The sequence below is a fragment of the Sebastes fasciatus genome, chromosome 6, assembly GCF_043250625.1.
Source record: "Sebastes fasciatus isolate fSebFas1 chromosome 6, fSebFas1.pri, whole genome shotgun sequence".
NCBI lineage: Eukaryota > Metazoa > Chordata > Actinopteri > Perciformes > Sebastidae > Sebastes > Sebastes fasciatus.
In genome coordinates this window covers 33,925,530-33,951,850 of record NC_133800.1, presented here as the reverse complement: position 1 = coordinate 33,951,850, position 26,321 = coordinate 33,925,530, and the positions used below count along the sequence as shown (strand labels likewise).

Genomic DNA, 26,321 nt, shown 5'->3' with positions numbered 1-26,321 from the left:
CAGTCTAATCGGCTGAGCTGAAACATTGCAGACCAATCGTCACCCATCGACAAACAACAACTGGAAAATAGTGCCATGTCCTATCTGTTCATTCTGTGTTATGTTGCAGCGATGCCACCATCCAACCACAGCCCAACCTAAATGAAAACTTTTGATGCTTTTGAAATTCAAGTGAAATACAGCGACTGTTGAGCATTTTGACTTACTGTGTGTTTGGAGCATTTTAGCCACAAACATCTGCAAGTAGAGTTATTGTCTATTTCATTCATCCGACATCCAGACTGTATGTGAGGCCCTGTTTAGACTGTGAAACCCAAGGAGCAGTGAAGGTTCGTCACAACAGAGAGGATAGACAGAATGCAACGTAAGCGGCTGTATAGATTTGTTTTTTACATAGAGTCTCATCCAAAGTTGGCCCGCCTGAATACTATGGGTGGCATCCTTTCCTTGAAATACGTGGTTTTTAGATGTGTTTCTCTTAAGCAACATGCCTGCGTGGGCCCACAAAAGCAAAAACAAACCAAATGGCCGGGCAGCAAAATACTACTGTAAGTCGTGTAGTTACCTTACTATACTTGGTACGACTTCCAGGAATTTAAAAAACAGCAAAATCTTTCCAAATGATTCTTCCCAAACAACTGTGTGTGACTTCCACTGTACCGTTGCATTGCACTGTTTGAAAGCACCTTTAAGCTTAAACAATGGCTTCACCTCAGTCAACTGACAGTTACTGTTACCTTTCCTCCACAGCTACTACAACTGGAAGACACAGGTGTCCACGTCCAACTCCAGCCCCAACTTTGAGGTGATTTACGACGACCCTAACGGCCTCCTCTTTAAGAACAAGAGGGACAAAAAGATCCTGAATGTGGACCCCATGGTAGGTTTTAGTTGTTGTTGTTGTCCTGTTTTGTTGTTAAGCCCCAGGGGGACAAATGGCACCGCTAATTAGATGAGTTCACCTGTTCCACGGCTGTAAAAATGTCCCAGGAAAGCAAAAAGGCTAAAGGGCTAAAAAAAAAAAGAGTATTTTAAAAGCCTTTCTGCTGCTTTAAAAACAAATGTTGTTGTCTTCGTGGCTCAGGTGACTAACTTTCCATGTACGCATAACATCCTGTTTCACTTAACAGATTTTAAAAATGTTATGATCAATTTAACAGTTTTGTTCCTTTAGTGTGTGGTGAGCAACGATTTGGCAAAACACCACACACTAACAGATTTATTCATCAACAACAAGAGACTAAAACAAACAGGAAATCTCGCAAAATATCTTGTGATCAAACGTGACTTTAAACAAACATGACGGACGACGGGCAGAAAGAATTAGCTAGTTTTTGCACTACTTTGTACTGAAAATTCCCGAAGAAAAAATAAAAATAATGGATGAAGTCATGGAGACACATTATATAAATCTCCATTTCTGAGCTCCGTCTTACTACTACTTTATGCTTCGCGTTTAGCATTAGATCATGCCTTAGCCGTGGCCGCCATGACGGAGGTGGTTGTCCTTCCTTCTTCAGTCAACTTGGTCCTCAATTGGCTATCGTTCTTTCCCACGTGACTGCGTCATCCTCGGGGTTCCCCACACACAACAGGTTATCTGATCGTAAATATTGAACATGTTTAACGTCTACAATTTGAAATCGCTGCGGCCAGGATGGACTTCCGAGCCGATTGGTGGATGTAAAAAACGCTTTTAACATACCTCACACAACAGGAATATCTGGAAAGATCATCTTTAGAACCATCAAAAAATCAGGGCTTCGCTGACGATTTTTGGGAGGAACGAATCGGTCCCCAAATCCCGGCATTATATGGCCTTTGTTGCATTCAGTGCCCTTACCCTCTCTCTATGTCTACACTTTTAAATGCAAAAATGTTGGAAGTTATTTTTCATTTCTCTGCCAACTTTACTAATTGCCTAGTTTATAGCGAGTCTTAATTAACCTCAGATATCAGACACAGTAATTATCAGAGGGAGCCCACGCTCTAAGAGAATCCGTCGTAGAGACTGAGAGAGAAAGAAATCAGTGGGAGGGAAAGATATTTGCTTTCCACCTGCACAAAGAATGGAGGATCAAGGGGTCGAGACAGGTGCTTCCTCCACACTCCGAGTCTGACAGGGGCCCTGGAAGAATAACGACTGACAGACTGTGTTTTTTTTTTTTCTTGCCTTCTCTCCAGTTCCCCTCTTCGCTGGGGGGGTAGGGAAGTAGTTGGTGTGGGGCTGAACTATTTTGAAATTGCAGACAGAGCTGTGGGGACTGCGTTTTTGAGGCCAAGCGCCAAAATGGCAGCACAGTGTTCTAGCTGCGGTCGAGCACCGCCCCGACCAGGCTTGTCTATTAAAAACACAAGAGAAGGCAGAGGAAGCCAGACACAGCAAACCACCCGGGTGCCCAGAACCCCAGCTCAGCTCTGCTCAGCTCAGCTCAGCCCAGATTGACTCGGCACGGAGCGGCGTAGAACCGTCCGGCTTTTTAACCCACCATGAGCTCACTAGCTGCGCATGTGGCCACAGATCCGCAGCGGAGACTTCCAAAATAAAGACTCACATCGACTCATTTTGGGTGGTTTGTTTGTTTCTCTGCCTTTGTCATACCGTAACCACTTCTTCTATCCCAGCCAGAAAGTGGGTTGCGTGGTGGAGGGTTTGTCATATTTCAGTTATGACAATGGTTTGAATCAATCCAAGTACTTGGATGACGTGAGCGATAATGACACATTTTGGTTTCTGTAAAAATAGATGCTTATCATTTAGTTTCCCCGGCGTTTCTCTCGGTGTGTTTATGAAGTTGTTTTTTTATTGACGCTCTTTTGAACTCGCAAAGGAAGACCGCCTCACTTATTAGGACACCCACAAGTGTGTTTGAGGTAAAAGTGTAAATTGAGTGTAATGGTTGGCTATGGATCCACTCCCACTGGAAGCTTTTGACACACTTAGCCTTGAATAAATGTTCCCAGCTGGTAGCAGCTTCACATCTTAGCGGTGGGGCCGCGTCACATTTGACATTCAACGTAACGCAAAACATCTTGGAAAATGAACCGTTACAGTCACTGTCAGCCTCCCCTTTAATATACCTCTTATTATAAAGAGATGTGTTCTGGGTATCTGAGGTTTTGATTAATTACTAGCAGCTTTCACATTTTAAAGCTGCATTAAGAGATATTTTTATATTAACATTGGCAGCCTGGTCTCATTCTCAGGGCATCAAATACCAACGCTTTGTCAGTGGCCCTTGGCATCTTAAAACCTATGAGATGCACCAGGCTTTCAACTTACTCCAGTGTAAACCCATCCACGTCATTATTAGACGCTCAGAGCAACTGACGTAGTATAAAGAGCGAGAAAGTCCACTAAGGGGTGGAGGGAGGGGCGGTGGACGGGTCAAACAAACACAGAGCTTTAATGGCGTCGGTGTCATCTCGTCATCGTCTTAGTCATTGGGAAAAAAATTACGTTGACGAATATATTTCGTCATAGTTTCGTTAACAAATGAACACTGCTTTCTGCCCCACAAAAATTGCTTAATGCCGCTTTAAAAATGTCACATACGGAAGTGTGTTCAGACCGAAAGTAAAGCAAATTTTAGAGGAGGTGCAAATGTGTATGAAGTCCATGGAAAGGCGTAAGTGGTGCTGTGAACTGATGAATCCACACCGGCTGAAAAAAAAGAGCAAAGATGCTCCATTTAAGAGGAAAAAGGAAAGAAACATAAGTTTTGAGATCAGTCCAAGTGCAAACTGTCAACACACTCAGGCACATTTTTAGTGAATAAACACAGGTTTACGTGAATGAAGCAAGGTGAAAATTCACTTTGCATGTAGTCTGAATGCACCTTTATAGACTGTAGATAATGCCGTCCAAACAAGAACCTCCTAACTGTTCTAACTGTGTGCTGGGTTCCAGTCCGGTCCAGGCGAGGACTCCAACAGGACCTTCCTACAGTCGGACCTCTACATCCATGTCGTCATCTACGACCACAACATCAGGACTGTCTAAGCTTCAGAAGGCTGCAGCCGACACGTTGGTACATATGGCACATATTGGAGAGCACTGGAAGCCTCTAATTTGACCGAGCTGCTGTAGTCGCACCATCATTTACAGACTGTTGCCCTCCTATCATGCATGCCATCTGGGTGGAGGTGCTGCTGTGAGAAAAAAAAAGGCTTTAAGACTGAGGATTCCCAGAGGAAGAAGTGGACGGACCAGTGTGACGACTTGGAAGTTTCTCTGCAAATAAACTGACATTTTATGTTACTTCAGATTTGACCTTCCTATTGTAAAGTTCTTTGGCCTTAAATTCTTCTTTATTCCGTTTAGTGAAGACCCAGTTTGGCCCAGTTTGTTTGGCATTCCCCGAAGGAAAGGAACCTGCTCGGGGACCCCGGGCCCGTCCCGTCGTTTGGCCTGGCATGTTTCGGGCTGTTTGTCTAAACAAATTAAAGGCGTAAGAGCTTTGAAAGATGACGGGGGTTGCTTTTATGTCCTCCCCCAGGCTGCGGTAGCTCCAATTGGACTGGAAGAATGGGTAATGGGCTTAAAGCATTCCGCATGTTCCCAGATGCAAGGCACACTTTACGGGACATCAAAGTGCTCTATCATTTACATATTAGTCATTCACTATGGCATTTCTTTAATTGAAGACGACTTTGCTGCAAATAATCTGCTGTAGGATTTATTTAGGAAGTACAGAAGACTTTTAGCAACGTGCTCACTTTTAATTTCCGGATTTACAACTTATTTTGAAACACATGGTAAAAATCAGCCCCACCACAAGTAACATTATCTATGTCTATAAGCTAACAAATTACAGGACCTTTGTTATTTGTTCATAAATTAGTTTTCTGTAGACTCTGCAGACACGTAGTTTCCTTTAGTCACAAGGAAACATCCTGCACATGTAGCAGCTCTGTGGAGGCGTTTATGTACAGTCCTACCAGCCTTGTCTCCTAAAAATGACATTCCCATACAACTAAAGTACATTGTGAATAAGTTTCGATGTAATTTTATCACGAAATATGTTTGTTTTTGACGTATCACAAATAGTTTGTAATGCCAGTCCACGAAAGTCCGCATACAGAAGAGGTTGGGGTGATAGATGCCACCCGGAAAACAGCTTTTGGTGTCCCGGGTGAAACCAAAAGTTAAAGTTCACTTATTTTATTTTATATCCGTAGCTTAATGACGTAACAACCATAGTTATTTTAAACAAAACCATGGTGTTTTTTTACTAAACCGAACCAAGTAGTTTTGTTGCATGTTTTGTTTTGTTTCAATTTACATCGTTAACAACGGGTTTAAAACTGTGACCGTAATCCGGGAGAAAATATGTTTACATACATCAACTTTTAACTCAGCAATGCACCACCAATAATTTGACACAAAAACGGTCCGCCATAGTCTGATATCAGAACTACGCCCATAGCAACGGTCTGTTATACATAGCAAATGGTCTGTTATACATAGCAACGGTCTGCTATAAAGAAATAACACAGCGTAGAACGCCGTGATTGACCAATCAAAATAGAGTATTCAACAAAGCTGTGTAATAGAGGTATTCAACATAGTCCCGTATGTTACAAAAATGTAGGTTTTTTGTGATGATATCACAAAAATGGCATAAAGAACAACAAAAATAATATTCTTTAAAAGAATAGTTTGACATGTTTGGAGGGAAATATGCTTATTTGCTTTTTGAGAGTTAGATCAATCAATCAATCAATCAATCAATAACTTGATTTGTCCCCAGTGGGGCAATTGCTTATGCAACAGTGTGATGCATATATTTAGCACACATAAAACACAGGGTAGGCTACATGAATACATCACAGATTGTGTTGTAAATATGAAACTACAGCCAGAAGCTGCTTAGCTTAGCATAAAGACTGGAAACAGAGGGAAACAGCTAGCCTCTCCAAAGGTAACACAATCTTCCCACCAGCACCTCTCGAGCTCAATAATTAGCATGTTATATCTCGTTTGTTTAATCCCTACAAAAACCAGAGTTGTGGTTTCACAGGAGGGTTGTGTCGGACTATTTCTTGGACTTCTTGGATTCTCCACCACTCTCCAAGAAATAACACCTTTGGACAGAGTCTCCCCTGCTTCCTGTCTTCACATTACGCTAAGCTAACTGTCTCCTAAGGCACAGACAGACAAGTGGTATTGATTTTATTCATCTAACTCTCTTTGAGAAAGCAAATTTGCCAACATGTTGAACTATTCCTTTAAACTGACACAGTGGAAGCCAGACTTAATGTGCCGTCGTACTCATTTCCCCGGCATCCCTTCAGCTGAAATTTATTCCTGAAAGTTACGAGGTTTGAACTAATTAGTTAATCCTAACACAAACCTCGAGAGCAGCCTTCAACCGGCTGCATCTGTTTGTCTGTTTAGACTGAATTGGACTCCGTTGGCCTCATTGAAACAGTATGTGTGGTGACACGGGGATGTGGGTTCTGGTTCTGTAAAAGCAGGGATTTGGGGGAACGGGGGTCTGGGTTTGGGGTTTTCTTAGTCAGTGGGTTTCTGTATTTTTATTTTACAGAGAGAGAAGTTGTGAGTTCCTGGGCCTGTTTTGAGGTGATGATGAATAAAGTTTGTGATTAACTCGGTGGGGAGGAGGTGGCTGGTTAAAGGGAGATTAGTCAAGTGTTTAATACTCTTATCAACATGGGAGTGCACAAATATGCTGCTTTATGCAAATGTATGTATATATTTATTAATAGAAATCAATTAACAACACAAAACAATGACAGATATTGTCCAGAAACCCTCACAGGTACTGCATTTAGCATAAAACAATATGCTCAAATCATAACATGGCAAACTGCAGCCCAACAGGCAACAACAGCTGTCAGTGTGTCAGTGTGCTGACTTGACTATGACTTGCCCCAAACTGCATGTGATTATCATAAAGTGGGCATGTCTGTAAAGGGGAGACTCGTGGGTACCCATAGAACCCATTTTCATTCACATAACTGGAGGTCAGAGGTCAAGGGACCCCTTTGAAAATGGCCAAAATTTAGCGCAAGTTTGGAGCGTTATTTAACCTCCTTCCTGACAAGCTAGTATGACATGGTTGGTACAAATGGATTCTTTAGGTTTTCTTCTTTTCATTTTGTACCAGTATCTTCAATTTAGCTTTAATTTTGCGTTAACTTTGACATCCCTAATATATTTAAATGTCTTTAGTGAGCTGTTCATGTCAAAACGGCTCTGAAAGAACGGGTTAGTCTTTGCTGTTGTCACAACAAAACTAACTGGACTAACAAGGATGATAAGCACATTCAAAGTTCTTCTTTGGTCTCTTTCTAAAAGGCCAGATTGAACCTCGGGGCGAGGGCTGTCCACCTGACTATCTCACTATCTGCTCTGCTTTGTTTTGGGAGTAGGAACTACAAACCGGCCGGGTGGCAAAAGAACATTTCACCCTCATTTACAGCTGTTTAGGTTTACAGGCCACGGCTCATTCATGTGGCCCGGTGACGCTCTGCTCTCCCTTAAAGTGGCATAGTAGTCGCTCCAAACACCTACCAATCAAAACAGCAGATGTGCACATGAAAAATAGTCATTTTAAAATGCCGGTGAACTGACTAACAAGCCAGTATCGCTCATGAAATGCTTCTTTTCTTTATGGCGCCATACCTCCGTGGAAGACCAAACCTCAAAAAAACAAGTTGCTGGAACTCACCCAGACGGATGATGTGTCTGTAAATAGTAATGATTTCACAATAAAGTCTAATTTAAATGGTTGTATCCCTCTTCATTTCTTTTATTGGGCTTTTAAGCTGTTGGGGTTTTCACTGAAGTGTGGTTTTATTAGTCTGAGGCCAGACTTGCCCCTAATATACACAACATGAGGTAAAGAGGTGGACTCACACTATAACTGGGTCAAAGATAGTAGAGAGGCACTATTTAGCCTCTCTTTAGGTAACAAGCTCAGTTTCACACTAAAGGAATACTTCACCCACAAAATGATGGAGGACAGAACCTGCCAAAATCAAAAATATATAAATAAATGACTCAATAAATAAATATGCCACTAAATGTAATCATTAATTTATTGATAAAATGTGACGTAAATTTCTGTTTTAATTTGCTTCTTTATTTATTTATCTTTGTATTAATGCCCTTATTTATTTACTCTTCTGTTTAATCTTCCCTTTTGTTTATTTATGTATTTATTTTGTTATTAATTTATAAATGTATTGTTTATTTTGCATTTATTTTTTTTATTTATAAATGTATTTATTTTGCTTTTTTTTATTAATTTATCAATGTATTTATTTAATTTGCATTTATTTTTTAATTTATAAATTCATGTATTTATTTTGGTATTTATTTTGCATTTATTTGTTATTTCTTTTATTTCTTTTTAATATATTATTTATTTACTTATTTATTATTTTGTTACATTTAATTACATATTTATTTATTTATCGAGTCATATACGTATTTATTTATTTTTGATTTTGGCAGGTTCCGTCCTCCATACAAAATGACCATTTGTATATCAATCGCTCACCCCGTGTTACCTTGAATTCTTGAAGAAAACTTTGTTTTTCTCCCATGCAGAATCAAAAAAATGGAGAAAAGACTTGATACTGATCCATAGTCAGTGTATTACCTACAGTAGATGGCCGTACGCCCCCAGCATCGAGAACCAAGACAGGAGTACCAGCACGGGAGCAAAGCAATATACTGCTGTGGATGGGGGCAGCAGCAAAACGGATTTTAGACACCTAAGACAATCAGTATCAGTTTAAGTGTACGCTATATTTAGAATATTCTAACCACTTCATCTTGCCGTCAGACGGCCCTTTCCTTCTCCTTTCCGACGGGGAACTGAATGTTTTAGGTGAGCTTTTCTTTTAAGTGTCTAAAATCCATTTTTGCTGCCGCCCCGTCCACAATACCTTATTGCTTTGCTCTGGTGTTGGTACTCCTGTCTGTTTCTCCATGCTCGGAGCTAATGAGACTTCAGCAGTCTGAGTTGGACAAACCAAGTTGGTTGTCTTCCAAAGTTATGGTCAAGGCTCATTTATCTTTGTATCTTCTTTATGTCTGAATGATTGATGGATTAATCAGTCAGGTTCTTCCCTCCAGCTGTCTTCCCTCTGCTGCTGCTTTGCTGTTGTTTAAAGGTCCCAAATCGTACTCATTTTCAGGTTCATACTTGTATTTTGGGTTTCTACTAGAACATGTTTACATGCTTTAATGTTTAAAAAAAAACTTTATTTTATTTACCTGTACTCGCCCTCTGTCTGAAACGCTCCATTTTGGTATAATTCAACGGAATTGCGACAATTGTGTTGCTAGGCAACGGCTAGGGTCCATGTTTACTTCCTGTCAGCAGATGTCATTCACATACACTGCAACAGGAAATAAACGGGGACACATTTAGAATGTTTATGTTTAAAACAGAATAATGATCTAAATATTGTATATTTGTGACATCACAAATGGACAGAAATCCTGACAACTTGTTTCAAAAGCTCAGTTTCTGAATATGGGCTGTATGTATTTCTCTGTGGATTAAGCGTTTCGATACTTTCACAGTATTTATATAGAACTTAAACCTGCTTTATATAATATAAAAGCTATGAAAATGTCACTTTTGACAATATGGGACCTTTAAATAGATTATCTGCTGCCCATCTCCTCCCAGTTTGAAGGGGTTAAACCCGTTCAGTGTGTGTTGACTGCTATGAAGGACATGGCATGCTAATATTATTGCCATCAGATGTCCAAGGGCGGGGAAATGCCCTAATCATTTCCTCCCGAGTGCCCCTGAAAGAGAAGCCCAGTGGCGGGGTGGGGGGTGGTGGCGGGTGGCTGGCTGTTTAAACCCCGCCTGGATGGGGGGGGGGGGGGGGGGGGCACAGTACAGCATCCGGATCGGACCGTGATGGTACAGGATGTGTGTGCTTAACTCCATTGAACTAAACTAAATAGGAGAGAGAGCCTTTAATGCCGACAATAAGCCGCTTCATTCAGCAGCGCGGCCCAGACGCACAGCTCTGCGGCGGAGTAGAAATTACGCACAGGATTGGCTGCTCGCTCTGTGGCAGCAGTTTAGAGTATATTCAAATCAGCTCCAAAAAATCTGCGGAATGTCCCTTTAATAAAGTATTTTTAAAGAACTGACAAAACAGCCTCCTCCAGCTCCTGATAACATTAGATAATGTGTCCCCAGGCTGAATGTGCGTAAAAGTATCTGGAACAGGAAACTCTCTCTCTGTGTGTGTGTGTGTGTGTGTGTGTGTGTGTGTGTGTGTGTGTGTGTGTATAGGGGTGTGTGTGTGTGTGTGTGTGTGTGTGTGTGTGTGTGTGTGTGTGTGTGTGTGTGTGTGAGTGTGTGTGTGTGTGTGTGTGTGTGTGTGTGTGTGTGTGTGTGTGTGTGTGTGTGTGTGTGTGTGTGTGTGAGTGAGAGAGAGAGAGGAATACCCAGCTGGTCCCACAAGTCCTATAATACCAAGCACAACATGCTTTACCTTCAATGAAAGCTGAGACGGAGGGACGGTTGGCTGCTGCTCCTGAAATCAACTCAGAGCTCGGATACAAAACCAAGAGCGTCTCTGTTTGAGCAGCTTAGTTCTCCTTCATCTGTCTCATTACCACCTTCTGCTGTGAACTTTTATCATTTACTGACTTTAGACCTGCAACTTACCCAAAGCAGAGAGGCAACTTGGATAACTCTTTATTTCTTCCTCTCTTGCTGTGTGACTGGTGTCAAAGGTGATGCTATCATTTTCTAAGAGGAGACTCCTCAGGTGATGATATGTCTTTTTGGAGATAGGGACCACTTTTTGGAAAGTTTTCCACAACTATAATTGTTTTTTCTTGCTGCTATAACTTTGATTTTTGCCCAAGCATGGCTCTGTACTCTCGGTTTGTGGTCGTGCTGCTTTACGGATGGAGTTATCTGTGCGTTGGATACTGCGCGATGCTGAAAACAGACAGAAAGGTGGATTTTACGCATCATTCGGAGGATAAAAAGCATCCAGCGAAAGACGACCAGGATCTGCTTTTACAGGATACAATGACGGAACACATGCAGATGCTTTACACGAAGTACAACCGGGCTGGATTTCCCTTCAAGGACGGAAACACTGTCCGCAGCTTCAAAGCGCACTGGGGTACGTCTCCAAACCTTTTTACGCACGTTAAAAACACCGAGTTGTGCACGTCTAGAGAGGGATTACATGCATGCATTGTTTATTTAACATAAACTAGATCTGAGATTTGAGAAAAAACATTTCAATAGAAACATGTTTATTATCCTGATTTTCGGTTTTAAATCTGGAAAAAAAGTGAAAACTGGTGCCATTCAGAGCTGAACTGAGATCCACCTGTTGGTCCAGTCATGCAACCTGTTACCCTCTTTCACTGCGCACAGGAACACAGATTCTGCATCAGATCTCTGCATGACAAATCCTTCCATTTGTTTTCTCACCTTCAGATTTTAGTGTTAGATAGTTTTTTTCCCCTCGAGCCAACATCTGGCAGCTGCCCAGCCTGCATGCACTGTATGTAGAGTTTAATTTAGAGTTTCCACCTCAGTGAGCTTCTTGCATTTAAGATGCTTTCATTAGTGTTTTTTATCCAAGTAACTTTAATCCTATAAACTCTAAATTGCTTACAGGCCACGCTGTGTTATTATCACTTGGACGTGTTCACCATTAAAGACGAGCAGTTTCCACACAGGGTCAAAGTTTGTTAGATTATACTGCCTCCTATCGCCTGCTAGCTGTATGTCATAGCTTATAAAGGGTCAGTTCACCCAAATTAAAAACACATTTTCTCACCCAGCAGTGGTATCTAGCCATGCAGATAGATTTGGTTTTATTTGCCCAAGTTTTGAGGTGTTTCTGCTTCCATCCCACAACAATAGAGATGAGTGGAATTTCAGTTCAAAGAGATAAAATATTATATTTTTTAAAAAGTCAGCAGCAACATCTCTTTCTAGAAACGTTCCTGGTAACTCTCCACAGACCTCACTGTGGGAGGTTTTCAGTGAAACTACTATGGACTTTGGAAGCAAGCACATCTGGCTGCAGATGTTTTGAATGCTGATGAATGTTTTTCCAATACTTTATGATTCTGTAGTTTGCTCTTTGTCTTTGTTTTAAATTGTTGTGTTTGTTATTTTTCTGCAACCGTGTAACTGTGCTGCTGCCTTTCTTGGCCAGGACACTCTTGAAAAAAGAGATTTTTAATCTCAATGAGTCTTTTCTCCTGGTTAAATAAAGGTTAAATAAATAAATACAATTAAGTGGATTATCCAGAGTATTGAGGTGGAGGCAGATATTTCATAACCTGGGCAAATAAAACCAACAGTATCTACATAGCTGAGAGAATGTTGGATCAAAAAGTATATACATGTCTACAAACATATTATTATGATCATTATTGTGTGTTTAATGAACACAGGGAAGTTGTTTTTGATGTCCCATACAGCTGTTGTGTAAATAATATGATTCATTATTTATTATTCAGGTACGATAAACAAGAAGCAGCTGCAGATCTTCAACCTCACGTCCCTCACCAAGTCAGAAGACGTTCTGTCCGCCACTCTTCATTATTACATCGGAGACCTTCAGAACAGCACCCATGGCTGCTCCCGGTCCAAAAGCTGCGCTCGCCACGGCCCCCGCAGGCACAACCACATCCACATGGTCATCTGGAGTTTCGCCTCTGTGGATAACAAGATAAGGACTCTAGGACACTTCCGGATCAACGTGTCCACCCTCTACAGGGACTTCATATCCTGGCAGTGGAAGGACGTAACTCGCGTGGTCAACCAGGCCAAACACCACGACGAGCTGCTCATCGGGATCGACGTGGCTTCACAAGGGCCCCAGCCGTGGAAGAAGCTCCTGTCTGACCGCTCGCCCTACATCCTGGTCTACGCCAACGACTCCGCCATCTCAGAGCCCGAAAGCGTGGTAGCCACCCTCCAGAGACACCACTCGGTGGGAGGGGAGGGCTCCATTTCGCAAAGCTTCCAAAAACTGGGCCTGCGTGAGCGAAACAACACCGAACAAGAGCAGCCGCAGCCGCAGCCCAGACACAAGCGCTCGGTGAACGTTTTGCTCCCGTTGCAGAACAACGAACTCCCTGGGCCCGAGTATCCGTACGAGACGACCGGGTGGGACGAGGCAAGCCCGTACGAGCCTTACGAAAACAAGCAGGCCCGTCGGCCGCGTAAAAAGCCACGCAAGAACCAGCGGCACAAGATGCCCCTGCTGCAGTTCGACGAGCAGACGATTAAAAAGGCGCGAAAGAAGCAGTGGAACGAGCCCAGGAACTGCGCTCGCAGATACCTGAAAGTGGACTTCGCTGACATTGGATGGAGCGAATGGATTATATCGCCCAAGTCGTTTGATGCCTACTACTGCTCAGGGTCCTGCCAGTTCCCCATGCCAAAGGTGAGACTCTTTTTATTTAATGGCTGCCAACCTGAGGGTCAGTAATGGGAAAGCAAACTAACTATTCCAGATGTTCTACCAATATTGTTTTTTTATTTCTTGGGAATAGAGTGCTCCAGGGATGATATATTACTGTAGGCCAACCAGGAAGTTAGCATCGCCCTGGTTCCCTCGACAAAAAGCCAATGGGATTTGTTCCATTGTGTTTTGGATTATTGTAGAAAATCACTTCTGTGGCAAACAAACGTTTATGATACTTACACATTTTGTCCAGCGAGATCATCTTCACAAACGAACACCACTTTAGGTTAGGTTATAAACGAACTACACCACGGACGCATGAACGTGAGCAAAGAGTATAGAAACAACGAGGCTGTAAAGGCGGACGAGTCAGCGTGATGACGTTTAGTCTCATTTAGCCACTTGTAAGCATTTGCCATTTTTAAGACACATAAAGACTTCAAAATTCACAAAACATTATTATTTCAGGCATCTAAACTAAAAACCAATTGACATCCAGACATCCTGTTTTTCTTTAACCTCAGTTTCAAAACCTACAGTTTTTGCTTCTTAACCTGTTTTAACCACAAGTATATTTATATAAATGTGTTTTAGATGCTCTGGTTCAGATACATACTAACAACTGATGCATTAACCAGAGGTGTGGACTCGAGTCAGACTCCAGTCACAAACTTGACAACTTTATGGTGCCTTTATGGTGAGCTCGTCTTTACAACATGGGAAGTGGTGTACACGATATGCTGGCGTTCAAGCGGTTAAGTCGTGAAGAACACTGCTGCTAAGCAATGGCAATATTAACATTACTGTTGGCGTCTAGAAGCCACAGAGGCTAACAAGCTAGCAAGCGGGTAATGTAACGTTGTTGGGAATAATACCATTTTCCTCAGACATTTTATAAAATTACCAAGATAAACTCTATATGACAAAAAATTACAATATATTTACTTATTATGCACCAAAAAATGACCTTCCATGGCCTCCGCCATTTCTGACAACGTCAACAAACACGTCACAACTCGGAGCTTTCAGAAACTTTCCACTTCCGAGGTTGTGAATACAATAAGAGGGGGGCGTTCATATGGACTCTTCTGGCGAACACGGTAAACACAACCACATTTGAAGGCGGCATTAGACTCGACCCGACAAAATCAAAAAAGACTTGCAACACCAGTGACTCGTGACCTTACTCGGACTTGAGCCTTTTGACTTGAAAACACTCAATTCCTTTCCCACCAAAAGCCCAAAGATTAAAAAGTACCGTATGATATATTTAAAAAGTGTGCCACGAATCAATCCCCCAGATTCTTTTTTAGATTAAGTTCAATCACACTCATTTTAAGCATTTATGATTTTTGTATATTGAATATATTATTACTCTGCAGTTAAAATGGCATCACATTTGGTGAAAAGCACATTAAATGACTTGTTTAGGACTCAAAACTCAAAGTTTAGGACTTGGGACTTGAGTGCAAAGACTTGAGATTTGCTTGTGACTTGCAAAACAACAACTTTGTCCCACCTCTGGTATTAACACAAACGATATGACGCCAGAACTCAACATACAGTACTGAAGAAATCAGTCTGTATGTTTACAACCTTCAAACACTGTGCTTTTTCCAGCCGGTATGGTATACATTATGTAAATAGTTGAGCTATCATTACATCTAACCATTAAGCTTTCAGTCCCTTTACTGTTGCTGTTACTGCTCTGTATTACGTCCACTTGAATAACATTAATATCAGAAGTCTCTGAAGCCAATCTGTCTTATATTATATATGATAATGACAAAGAAACTGACAGAAATGTGTCCCATCTGCTTTAATCTTCAACTGGCGGGATAAAGTAGTTACAATGGTAGCTCGTGCTTTTATCTTCTACAGTATATCTTAAGTCTTTGAAGATATGCATCAGAGCTAAATCTATATCATTTTAAACAAAGGTTAGTCCAAAGTGAAATCTTACTTGCAGTAAAAGTATTCAAACTACAGATTATGTAAATGGCTTTGGAAAAAAAAGTAAAAAATAGTCCCGCTCAGATGTACGACTTCCTAAGGAACAGGTGTCTGACCTCCACATCGATCAAATCAATACAACTTTCTCACCGTGCTCGAGAAAAAATGCACGAGAACTTTTAAGGAAGCAACTTGGTTTTATGCCATTGTTGAAAGTTTCTCTTCAGGAAACATAATGTTTGGTTTAGACATTTGAAAGAACAAAGAAGGGAGAGAAATAAAGAACCTTTAAACATCAGCTCCCCTCACAGCTTGTGGCCCCGGTGACAAGATAACATCACAGGTATTTTAAACACGGCCGGAATGCACGAGATCCATCCACTTAATTCATTACCTCGGAGTCGCCGGCCTTTGTAGTCGGACGTAATTAGTCCCAGAAGTGGAGCCTGAGGCAGCCCCCACTCCCTCCTCCTGGGATCCTGTGATGTTGTTGCTCCTCTGTCAGGCTAAAGTTTTAGAAGCTGCTAAATAGCTGCTATTAGAAGGTTCCCTGTCACTTACTGGATCCTGCTACGACATGAAGCAGGTGATGAGGTGTGTGAAGTGGTAGGGATAGAGACAGCGCTCAGGACCTCAGATTTTGATCTACTGTACCTGCAGCTGCTTGTTGGATGACCTGAACAAATATTCTGTTAATTGTCTTCTACAAAATAACGTTCCCATTCAACTAAACTGTATTCTCAATTACGTTTCAAGGGAAGCGTATTTTCTCCTAGATTATAGTCGCCGTTTTAAACACGAGGTTAATGTTGTAAATTGAAACAAAACAAAACAAAAACACAACAAAACGTCTTGGTTAAGTTTAGTAAAAACATGGTTTGGCTTAAAATTAGTATGTTTGTCACTTTATTTAAGTTGTGGACGTAAATTGAAATAAGTCAACGTTGACTTTTGGTTTCAAATGGGACACAAAAAGTGGCCTCCTGGGTGAAAGTCCTGTGTTTGTTCAGGCTGGTCTCATACACCGTTCGTAGCTACACCTACAAAAAGTAATGCACTGTAATTTGTATATCATGAAATCAATCTGTATGTAATCCACATAATTGTGTGGTGGAGGTCGGGGTAGATGGATGGGTCCAAAAACACTTAAGTTAAGTCAACAAAAGTCAGTATCCTGATGCTCGCGCTCTACATAGACATGAACGAGCATTGATCAACACAGTGAGGCGACACACGTCAGCTGAAACCACAATTTCAGCTGCTTGGCAGTAATGTTAGCTGATAAGACAAAGGTCTCTCCATGAATCAGTGCTGATCCTAGTGTTGACTTGTCCTGCCTCAGCCTCCCGACCGCGGCCGGAGGAAACAGGGGAGACACCGGAGTTTTGGTCGGAGACGATAACGTAACTCTTCTGCAGTGTGTAGTGTGCGCGCATGCATGTGAGAGTGGAGCGAAAGAGCGAGTGAGAACGAGCGCGGTGTGTGAGTGAAGGCAGGCAGAGGAGCAGAGGAGCAGAGGACAGCAGAGACTCCGGGCCTGGAGACCAAAGCTACGGTCTCCTCTGTGTCTTCTGACCGCGGTCGGGGGGCTGAAGCAGGAAGAGTTGACTGTTTTGTAAGACGGGCTTCACTAGATAGAACTTTGCGGTTTTGGTGCTTCTGTGGAGTTTGTGTTGGAACAGCATAGCCACACGTGAGCGCACATAGGAAACACCGACCCGCAATGATTTATTAGAGTGTAAGTGTAAGAAGTTACAAACAGTACCTTTAAGTAACGCCACTTCTGGAGTTATTTTAATCCAAACCACCATCTTTTTCTAAAGTTTTGTTGCCTAACCCTAACTAAGTTGTTTCCTGCAAAGACGGAAGTTTATTTTGAAAAGACTGACGACAAACATGATCGGGGAGAAAATACTTTTCCCTCGAAACGTATTGACAATGACAATGCAGTTTTGTTGTAAGACTACGGACGTAAATTGAAATGAGTTGAGATTAACTTTTGGTTTCTCATGAGACACAAACGCCAGTCTCCTTGGTGAAAGTCCTGTGTTTGTTTGACCCATCCATCTACCCCAACCTCCTTCGTATGCAGACTTCTATGGACTATCATTAATCCGCAACAAAATACATTTCCCTCAAATTGTAATTCCCAATGCAATTTTGTTGTATGGGAACATCATTTTTAGCAGACAGGGCTGCAATATGCAAAACATCCGATCAGTCTACAAAATGATCAGGAATTAAATTGAATCACTGAATACTATTAAAGGAAAACCTGATTGGTTTTGGTAATGGGATTCAGCAATATGTTCATAGTATATTCTTCTCTGGATGAATTCAATGTGTTTTTGTCCCTTTGCTGTAGGCTCTGAAGCCCTCTAACCACGCCACCATCCAGAGCATCGTGCGGGCGGTGGGCGTCGTCCCCGGCATCCCCGAGCCGTGCTGCGTCCCAGAGAAGATGTCCTCCCTCAGCATCCTCTTCTTCGACGAGGACAAGAACGTGGTGCTCAAAGTGTACCCCAACATGACTGTAGATTCTTGCGCATGTAGATAGTTTTTTTTTTTTAATCCCTTCAATGCCATTTCACATAAAACTCATACAGAAAAGAAAAAAAAAATCAAACACATGCAGCCAAATCGACACTCTCTCCTCCTGCTCCTTTAGTCTTACACAACAAACTTCCCTTTTTTGCACTGGAGGAGAGTACTGCCTGTTGTTCCAGGTGAAGAGGAGACCGGTCCGTTCGTGGGAAGGAGCGGATCGGGTGAGTTTTCCTCATGGAAGATAACTGGAATGGAAATCTCCATGCTCCGATTTCACCACCGCTGTTTATATCTTCACGTCTTTATCATCGCTGCTCAGTTATCCGTTGGGCGATAGCGGGGCAAATGAATCATAAACTCCACCATCAAGACACACAAATACAGATTTGAGGCGAGAACTGAAGGAAAAAAATCACTTTTTCAGGAAAAATTATCTCAGTTTGAACTGATGCCTCCGAGGGGTCACTCTCATCTTTCTCTCCTTCACAGCTTCATTACCACCGAGTCACCTCTGCTCGCACTTGCATGGTTTTTTGTTACTATTTGTATGTATTTATGTCTGTACTATCACTGTGTTATTCACTATATGAGAAGTATAATTATTGGCTTGGCTGCTATAGAGAGATATATTAGATTCCAAAGCCAGAGTTGTGACGTAGACGGTACAGTAGATAGCCGTGCATATTTGTGTTTTAGATCACATTAGCTCCGTTGTTGTACAGTACAGAACCCACATTTTAAGAGTTTATTATATGCGGAAATGTAAGCTACTTTTCATTCGTGGTCTTCATTAACCCTCTGAGACCCACAATAGACCCGTTTTTGTCTTTTTTTGGGCGGGGTCTTTAGGGGGAGATAGCAGATCAACAGTAGATGTCACATAGAAGTGGTGTACATCATCTGAAAGCTGAGAATCTGATCATTAATTTGAGATGCAGCTCAGCACTGTGTGTCAAGTTCTTCTAGTTCTTCTAGCAATTTTTGGGTTGTAATCATTTGTTACACAGATTTGGTGCTAAATTTAACCATTTTTTACCACTAGAGAATTGATGAAAATGATCAATAATCCCTCCAAAATACCACATTAAGACACCAAGACCTTGAGGAACACCATATAAAAAGCCATGCTGTGATTTGGGATCAAAAACTTTTTACATTTTGGAGATTTCTGCAAGAATTGCATTTTTTTGGCGATTGGATGGCGAGAACTTCTGTTGTGTAAACTGCTCAGAAACCCCCTTATTTACAATCTAGCTAGGAAATCCTCTGAATGCTCTAGGTCTCTAGTTTGTGGCTGTAAAGCTTCATGAGGCTGTGGTTATCCTAGAGGTCACCACAGGTCATTTTATACAGTGAGGTCAAATGAAATCAAAACTGAACCTGCTACAGCGTCTGAGCGACAGTAAAGTCGGTCGGGTCTCTGAGGGTTAACAGTTGGAACGGGGAGCTTTGGAGGAGACCTAATGCTTCGCCAAGGAAATGTTGATTTTGAAAGATAAAAGGGATACGGCATATCAAACAGAGAACATTGATTAAGGGCTGTCACCATGCGTGTATTACAAATGTAAAACCACAGGACTCTAAAAGCCACTTGATGCTTGTGTGGCATATTTTGAAACCCTTGTTGGACCTGATAAACTCAAAGAAATCAGATGGGGCTTGGCAGCCATAGAGGATTAATGGTTTCAATGAGCCTGGTATCAGACTGAACCTATTTGTTTTTGGCATTGTTGAAGTTCAGAACATGTTGCCGTTACTTTCTGTTTAAAATTATCTATCGTATTTACAGCATAGAATGACATTTATGAAGAATTATAAAGTGCCAGAATACTTCTAGAAATCTGTTTCCATTAACTAAGATCATCTAATCATCTAATCTACTATCAAAAAAAGTCAGTTTAAAGTCAATATACACTGCTGGTCTGGAATCAGTTTTGCTTCACATATCCTTAAGGCTCATCATTTTTGGTTTTTGCCAATTTTCATTGAAAAATGCTTGGATTTTTGTAAAGGTTGAGATTGGTTGAAAACGCTATAGTGTTTTCAGCTCTATGAAAAAAATCGTAGTTTACAGTAAAATGGGTTCTTCTGGGGGGAAGGACCGCTCATAAAATGTTTCTGCTGGACAAACACTGGCTCTAGAGAGAGACATTCACATTTTTGCATCGGCCACCGTAGTTCTCCTACAAACTTGGCACATGGGTTTCAGTTGGTTGCAATCTGCAACCTCGCCGCTAGATGCCACCAAATCCTACACACTGCACCTTTAAAATAAAAGCCAAAAATGATGAGCACAACATATAATATATGGAATGATCGGAGAGATCTAATTTGTTTTTCTGGGTCGCATAAGCCTTTAATAATACTGTATAGAGTAGATTTTACATCATTAGGGTCAGTAACGTTGCCTTGGGTTATGCATTATGGTCAGAGTTCACAAAACCAAATATTTATTCAGAGCAAATAGACTGAAATATAGAAGCAAACCTTTTTTTTTCTATAGACTTGTACATTGTTTTTGTATATAGCTCACCATATGCCGATGACACGCTGATGTCTCTTTCAGATAGAAGTGCCTTTTGAATGAGTGGATTTCTGCAATTCATAAAGTTTGATTTGATTCGTCGCCTGTTCAGAGAACTGAGCTCAGTTTGCAATGAAGTCAAAGCAGCTGGGAATATTTTTTTTTTTTTTATGGTACAAAATAACGAGTGAACATAGTGCATATTCTTTTGATATAAGTATGATCGCCAGTGGAATTTACTCTAAAATGTATTTCAAATAATTCACTATTTTGATATTTCAGAGACATTTATTTTGTGTCGATAGCTAAGGGCAGATTTTTTTTAACTTTATATATTTTGTACTGACACTTTTTTTCCAGTTTGTGCTTCCTCATCTTGTGCCAATACAGGTTTTATCAGTGGCTTCAGACACTGCAGACATGACGACTGCTGACAAGTCGTTTTTTTCTTTTTGCTGCATTTGAGACTCAACCTGTTTCTAAACTTCACGGACTTCTTACGGAGTACAAATATCAGAGACACTTATATACAGTACACAGTATATCAGCAGTTTACTCTCCTTCACTGTTCAATCCTATCTTGTAAATGTTATGCTGTAGGTAAACGAAAAGAAATGCTTGTACAATAAGCTTCATAAAATATATTTGTATATGGAAATGACCTTTTAACATGCATCTATTTATTTTCTGTATGTTGCATATCTTGTACAGGTGTGGTCTGGGGAAAGGGGGACCGAAGCGCTGACATGTCGATGGTCTTTATATCTGTGATGGACATTTGTCACTACTGATGTGAAAGTGTGGTGAACTGTTTAAAGGTTCCCCCCTCCTCTGAGCTCCGACCATCCGTACAAAGCATTCAAAGAAATGAATAAAAGTATGCAAGACTCAGATCTATCACAGGTTCTTTTATGGTTTCTAAGCCTGAAGGGTTTGAAGGGTTGTGGCATAAAATAACACAAAACCGAAATTTCAGTGTGTTGTGCCGTGTACGATATGTGATTTTGAAAATTGGATTTACATTTACAACATGAGGTCTAAATATATTTTGACACTTAGAACAGTTTGGCAACATTTCTGTTTTTGTAAAACTTTATTTTGAGGTACACTTCAGTCATGAATCCACACAAATTAAGCAACGGGCCGTTCTGGTGGCAGACATCTTGACTTGTCATCGCAGTAAAGCAAGTGTGACGACATTAATGATGGATGTTTTATTCAGGGTTCCTGTCCACCAACATGCTCAATAACAGGGTCGTTGCTATAGTAGCCTGGTTATAGACCTCTGAATTGATGCCTAAATCCCAGAAACAATCAGCCAATCAGAATGTGGACGTTGACTTTTTTACTGCTAGCTAGCTACATTCATGAAAAAATAGCAGCAATAAAATAAAACCATGGATGACATTGACGCAGTTATACAGGTTGTTGTAAGTCTACTTGGAAAAGTAATATCTTAAAGTCTTACTGGTATATTTCTTCTATTTCTTTAGTGAAAACTTACATCACTCGCTACTGTTTGGTTACGGCAAAACTACGGATGCAGCGATTTATCAGGCGAACATCGGTATTGGACGATTTTCGCCTTGTTGACTGAAATCGGCAAATAAGATGACGTTCACCGATGGCAGTGGCCGATGTTTTTGTGTCGTGTTACATTAATTTTATGCCAGCTAAATGTTGTGTTGTTAGCTGCTGATTTATTTAACATTTAATTTATGTTTCACAAAATGTTTTTGTCGGGCTAGGTAATAAATTCCTCTCATTGAGTAGATAGTAGTATTCAGGCTAAAGGGGCTTTTGAAGCAATTGTTTTCACGTGAAAGAAGGTCATTTTAAAGCTTATTTCATACATTTGTATGATTTAATTTGTGCTCATTCAAGATATAAATGAAGGGCTCAATTACTTTAAGACAGTTCAGTTATTTTTTTATAATGAGGAGATCTTTGTGGGGGAATAAATAACAGCTAAATAAACAACAAAAAAACATCGTTATTGGCTATCGGCCCATAATTTTTTATTTTAAACATCGGTATCGGCCCATAATTTTGCAATCGGTGCATCCCTTGGCAAAACAAAACAAAACATAACCTCCTGCCAAACAGAAATTGACAAACATGATGTTGGTATGATCTTATGAAGTGTCACTTTAGTCTGAATGGCACTGAAATGCAGCTATTATTAATGTCATTGTTTGACAAGTCAAAATGTCCACAGTGAGAAAGGTCTGCACATATTGGTTTATAAAATAAAATAAATAAATAATAATAATCTATTGTCGCATAAAACAATAACATTTAAATTGACCAAACTAAGAAAACTATTTGATTCAATTACAAAAACTTAAAAACTTAAATATTACAGAGCTGTAATCCTGAAATCATCATCTTTAAGGCCACAGCTTCTCAGGTGCTTCCATACACAGAGACATTATCACACACTGTACATACTGTACACACACATTCACCTCTCAGTGTTTACTGTATAGCTGCTATTTACAAAACTCACTCACCCAGTTGTTTTTAAGGTTTACATGAAGGAACAAGTAGCTTGGATTGTATAAATTGTGTATTTTTTATGCTTGTGCTTTACAGTATATATACATAGACACACAGTACACAGTCCATTTACTGTAAACCTCAAGTGTTTAAAAATGGAAAACACCCTAAGCTCCCCTCACAGTAAACCCTGAAGTTTGTTCTGCTCAGTTTAGCTTCCTCGCTGCTCCTCTTCCTCACATCATCAACGCCTCAGACCGAGCAGAACGCCGTCGCCTCCTCACGGTTAAGAAGCTGAGAACCGCAGAGTTGACTCAGCTTCAAAAAAGGTAAATATTTCTTCAGGTCCGGCACCCCGCCGCGGGATGCTCACACTCTATAACTTACAGTAAGTGGGGGAAGGTGTTTTCACGGGTGTCTAGTTGGAGCAGTGGAGGGACTGCGAGGATAACACTGAACTCTGGATGCTTCTCAGCACATGTGTGGGATAGCAGTGTGTTGTGGTTAAGTAGAATCTCTTCTCCCGGGGTCTGTTTTCTGCAGTGTCATCTCCACACATATCTGCTCCCCACACACCTCGGAGTCCTCAACAGACGTAAACAAACTGCACATGTAATCACAAATTCCCCTCTCAGCTGAAAGAAATAAAGACTTTGCAGCTGCACCGACCACATCTGGAGCCATCATGAGGGCCCAGAGAAAACAATATTTTTAGAGGTATCTGTAAGAGATTATTATAGAGTAGGGGCGTAGATTGATTAAGGAATGTAAAAGCATAATAATAATGTGACACAGGACACCGATCTGTTTCAAGACTTACTCCCTGCAAAGCGGCATGAGATGAAGCCTGAGTAACGTAGCCTGCAGGCTAGCTTAGCAGAGCTAAAGCTGGAATCAATAACTCTACCAACTTTGAAACTACAGCAAAGATAATAAAGCGTCTAAAGTTGCATTTTTAAAGTTGCTTCACTCCGTCTTTGGTACAGTATCGGACAACATCTGCCTTTTGAATTGTTTTCACTGATTTCTTTTATATTGTAAACACTGCACATGAGCGTTAAAGGTGCTAAATTCAATATCCAGAGCATTAATATAGCAGCAACCCCAATTATGGAATGAAAACGCACGTTTTTTTCATGAATTCTGGGCTGTTGTAATTTTTGTAATTTCGCACAAGTGCCCCAACCATCTGAGGACTTGATCCCTCACTGGCTTCCCACCCACATACACTGCCAGCTGTGCAACACACAAGTGCAACACTTCTCAGACGCAGATTGTGGAGAACCTTGGTAGTTTTTCAGTATTATATAGCTAGCTAGCTAGCTTTAATGCTAACATGCCACTACTACTGTACCACTATCAGCACTATGTTGCAAAAGGACAGTGATAGTAACACAACAAGCTTTTTCACAGTCAAACTCAAAAGGTGAATTCTCCGAAAACTGTTCATTTGTTTTGAGACGGCCAATCGTTCCAACACAACTGTTACTGTTGCCCAGAACGAACCGTGAGGACCTCCACCATGGCTGTCCGAGGTGATGCCTGAAAACCCACTTTACCCCATACGTTCTGGTTGTTAGGGTGTGCAAAGGAAAGACAACAATGGACGAGATGGAGCAGAAGGTCTCAGAAGTCAGCGTCCCAACCCGACAGCTCATCGGGAGGACTTTCCTCGTCTGGAGGGTAGGTGTCGAAATAGCTGTGATCTGTCGGTCCTGTAAGCTGGAAGAGAAGACGACGAAGGAGGAAACGGTGAGAGATTGATTTGTTAAAATACCTCCAATTCAAAATAGCAGTTTTTAAGGTTAATTCTTGTGGTGGTGCTCATCCTCGCTATCGTTGTTAACTGATATCCTCTTCTGAGAAGCCTTGAGGAGCACTAGAAATCAACAATCAGAGGTTCACTGATACATCTACAAATATCTCACATACTGTTTTAGCGTACTAAATAGCATGTTAGTATGGAATTTCGGACGCAACCAGTCTGTCAAATGCAGTATGCCAGAAATAGCAGGATGTCCTACTACTGTACATCTGGTCGCAGTCTGCAAGCCAGCATGCTTTTCTGGCTATTCTGACCCACAATCCTCTGTGCATCGGATATATGAGCAAGAGGGTCAAAGTTCACGGCATAATGTTATGACAAAGTAGTGTGTCCCAACTGTATGCATACTGCATGCAACAGTACGTACTTTGTAAGGGCAGAAAAAGTATGCGATTTAGAACGCAGGCTTTGTCTGTGAGTCGAGCTATTGAGTCCTTTTCCTGCTGGTTGCCAGTGATAGGATGTTAGTTCCACTTCCTTTCCACAGTGTTTATTGTAAACACAATAATATGTGAACAAGAAGAAATCCAAGACACACTAATGCAAAACTTAATAAAAGCTCAATACAATAATTTAATCAATTAAACAAAGGTACATCTCTCTCTGTGCTTTTCTGTCATTATATTTGCTTTGCATTATAACTTGCAAAGTTTTACATGTTTGGATAAATATCTGTACTTACGTCTCTTTTCAGTGGAGATGGTAAAGTCCTCGCCTTCAGTCCCTCCCAGTTGAAGCCGCTGAACCACCTTCAGACACATTATGGAGCACAAGTAAATAAATCTGACTCTGACAGCACAAACACGAGACACAAATGTTTAAAGTCAAAGCTTGACACCACTAAGTGTTACTGAGGAACCTTTATGAACGTTTGTCTTGAACTTGACCCCATATTCTCGGGGATATGCTTGTCTGAAAGGCCCAGTACGAAAAATAAAATCCTTCACCAGTTCAAAGGCCTGAGGTCAGCAACACTTTTAAAAATGTCGCTTTTTAACCCCTGCAATCTGTAATTTATGACCCTACTGTATAACTTCCTGTGTCTCCCTTAGCCTTCATATTCTCTCAAAGAAGCAAGTTAAGTGAAGAAAGACTGTATCAAGTCTTGTACAGTGTGTTCATTCAGTGATGATCTAATTGTTGATGTGATAAACCACCGGCCCACATTCATAATGTTCAATCAGTGCTAATAGCTCGGCTAATCTTCCCACTGAGATCAGCCACTAAATGGATCAATCCCGTCTTACCTGTGCTTCTTGATATCAGTTATTCCATTTTTGAGGTTTCCCAGTCGCTCTGAGGGATTCTTCCTGTAAAGTAGATCATTGTTGACATCATTGATGTTGTTCAAGTGCTTTGACATTTGAAAGCACTTCATTTAGTTGCAGTGCCCGTTCAAAACGTGCCTGTTCGGAACGGGCCGATAGTTTGGCCTCAGGTGTTGCTGCTTTCAGCTTTCTCGAGAACCGCACATCCAAACAACTCCACACTCGACACTGCGCTTCCTTATGTCCT

The 26,321-nt window shown here is 41.1% G+C and overlaps 3 protein-coding genes across 5 annotated transcripts in view; 2 read left to right on the top strand and 1 right to left on the bottom strand.

Moving 5' to 3' along the window:
- cfap299 (cilia and flagella associated protein 299) overlaps nucleotides 1–4,471 on the top strand; it is an 89,815-nt gene extending 85,344 nt beyond the window's left edge. Inside the window, exons 5-6 of the mRNA XM_074639437.1 lie at nucleotides 751–880; nucleotides 3,911–4,471. Coding sequence (XP_074495538.1) covers nucleotides 751–880; nucleotides 3,911–4,003 — 223 coding nt within the window. The 3' untranslated portion in view covers nucleotides 4,004–4,471. The remainder of the gene's footprint in view (nucleotides 1–750; nucleotides 881–3,910) is intronic.
- Nucleotides 4,472–10,247: 5,776 nt separating this feature from the next.
- On the top strand, nucleotides 10,248–21,373 carry bmp3 (bone morphogenetic protein 3). The gene is made up of 3 exons (XM_074639456.1): nucleotides 10,248–11,145; nucleotides 12,506–13,437; nucleotides 17,777–21,373. Exons 1-3 carry the CDS (start codon nucleotides 10,881–10,883, stop codon nucleotides 17,966–17,968), a joined length of 1,389 nt encoding a protein of 462 aa, XP_074495557.1. The 5' UTR covers nucleotides 10,248–10,880; the 3' UTR covers nucleotides 17,969–21,373.
- A 140-nt stretch (nucleotides 21,374–21,513) lies between these two features.
- Nucleotides 21,514–26,321, bottom strand: part of prkg2 (protein kinase cGMP-dependent 2) — a 40,806-nt gene continuing 35,998 nt past the window's right edge. For 2 of the 3 annotated variants that reach the window (XM_074639449.1, XM_074639450.1), the window contains 4 exons: nucleotides 26,054–26,116; nucleotides 25,489–25,555; nucleotides 21,818–24,703; nucleotides 21,514–21,644 (listed from right to left, as the gene is read on the bottom strand). In XM_074639449.1, the coding sequence (XP_074495550.1) occupies nucleotides 24,608–24,703; nucleotides 25,489–25,555; nucleotides 26,054–26,116 (226 nt within the window). In that variant the 3' untranslated portion in view covers nucleotides 21,514–21,644; nucleotides 21,818–24,607. The remainder of the gene's footprint in view (nucleotides 21,645–21,817; nucleotides 24,704–25,488; nucleotides 25,556–26,053; nucleotides 26,117–26,321) is intronic. The other variant, XM_074639451.1, reaches the window with a different exon arrangement.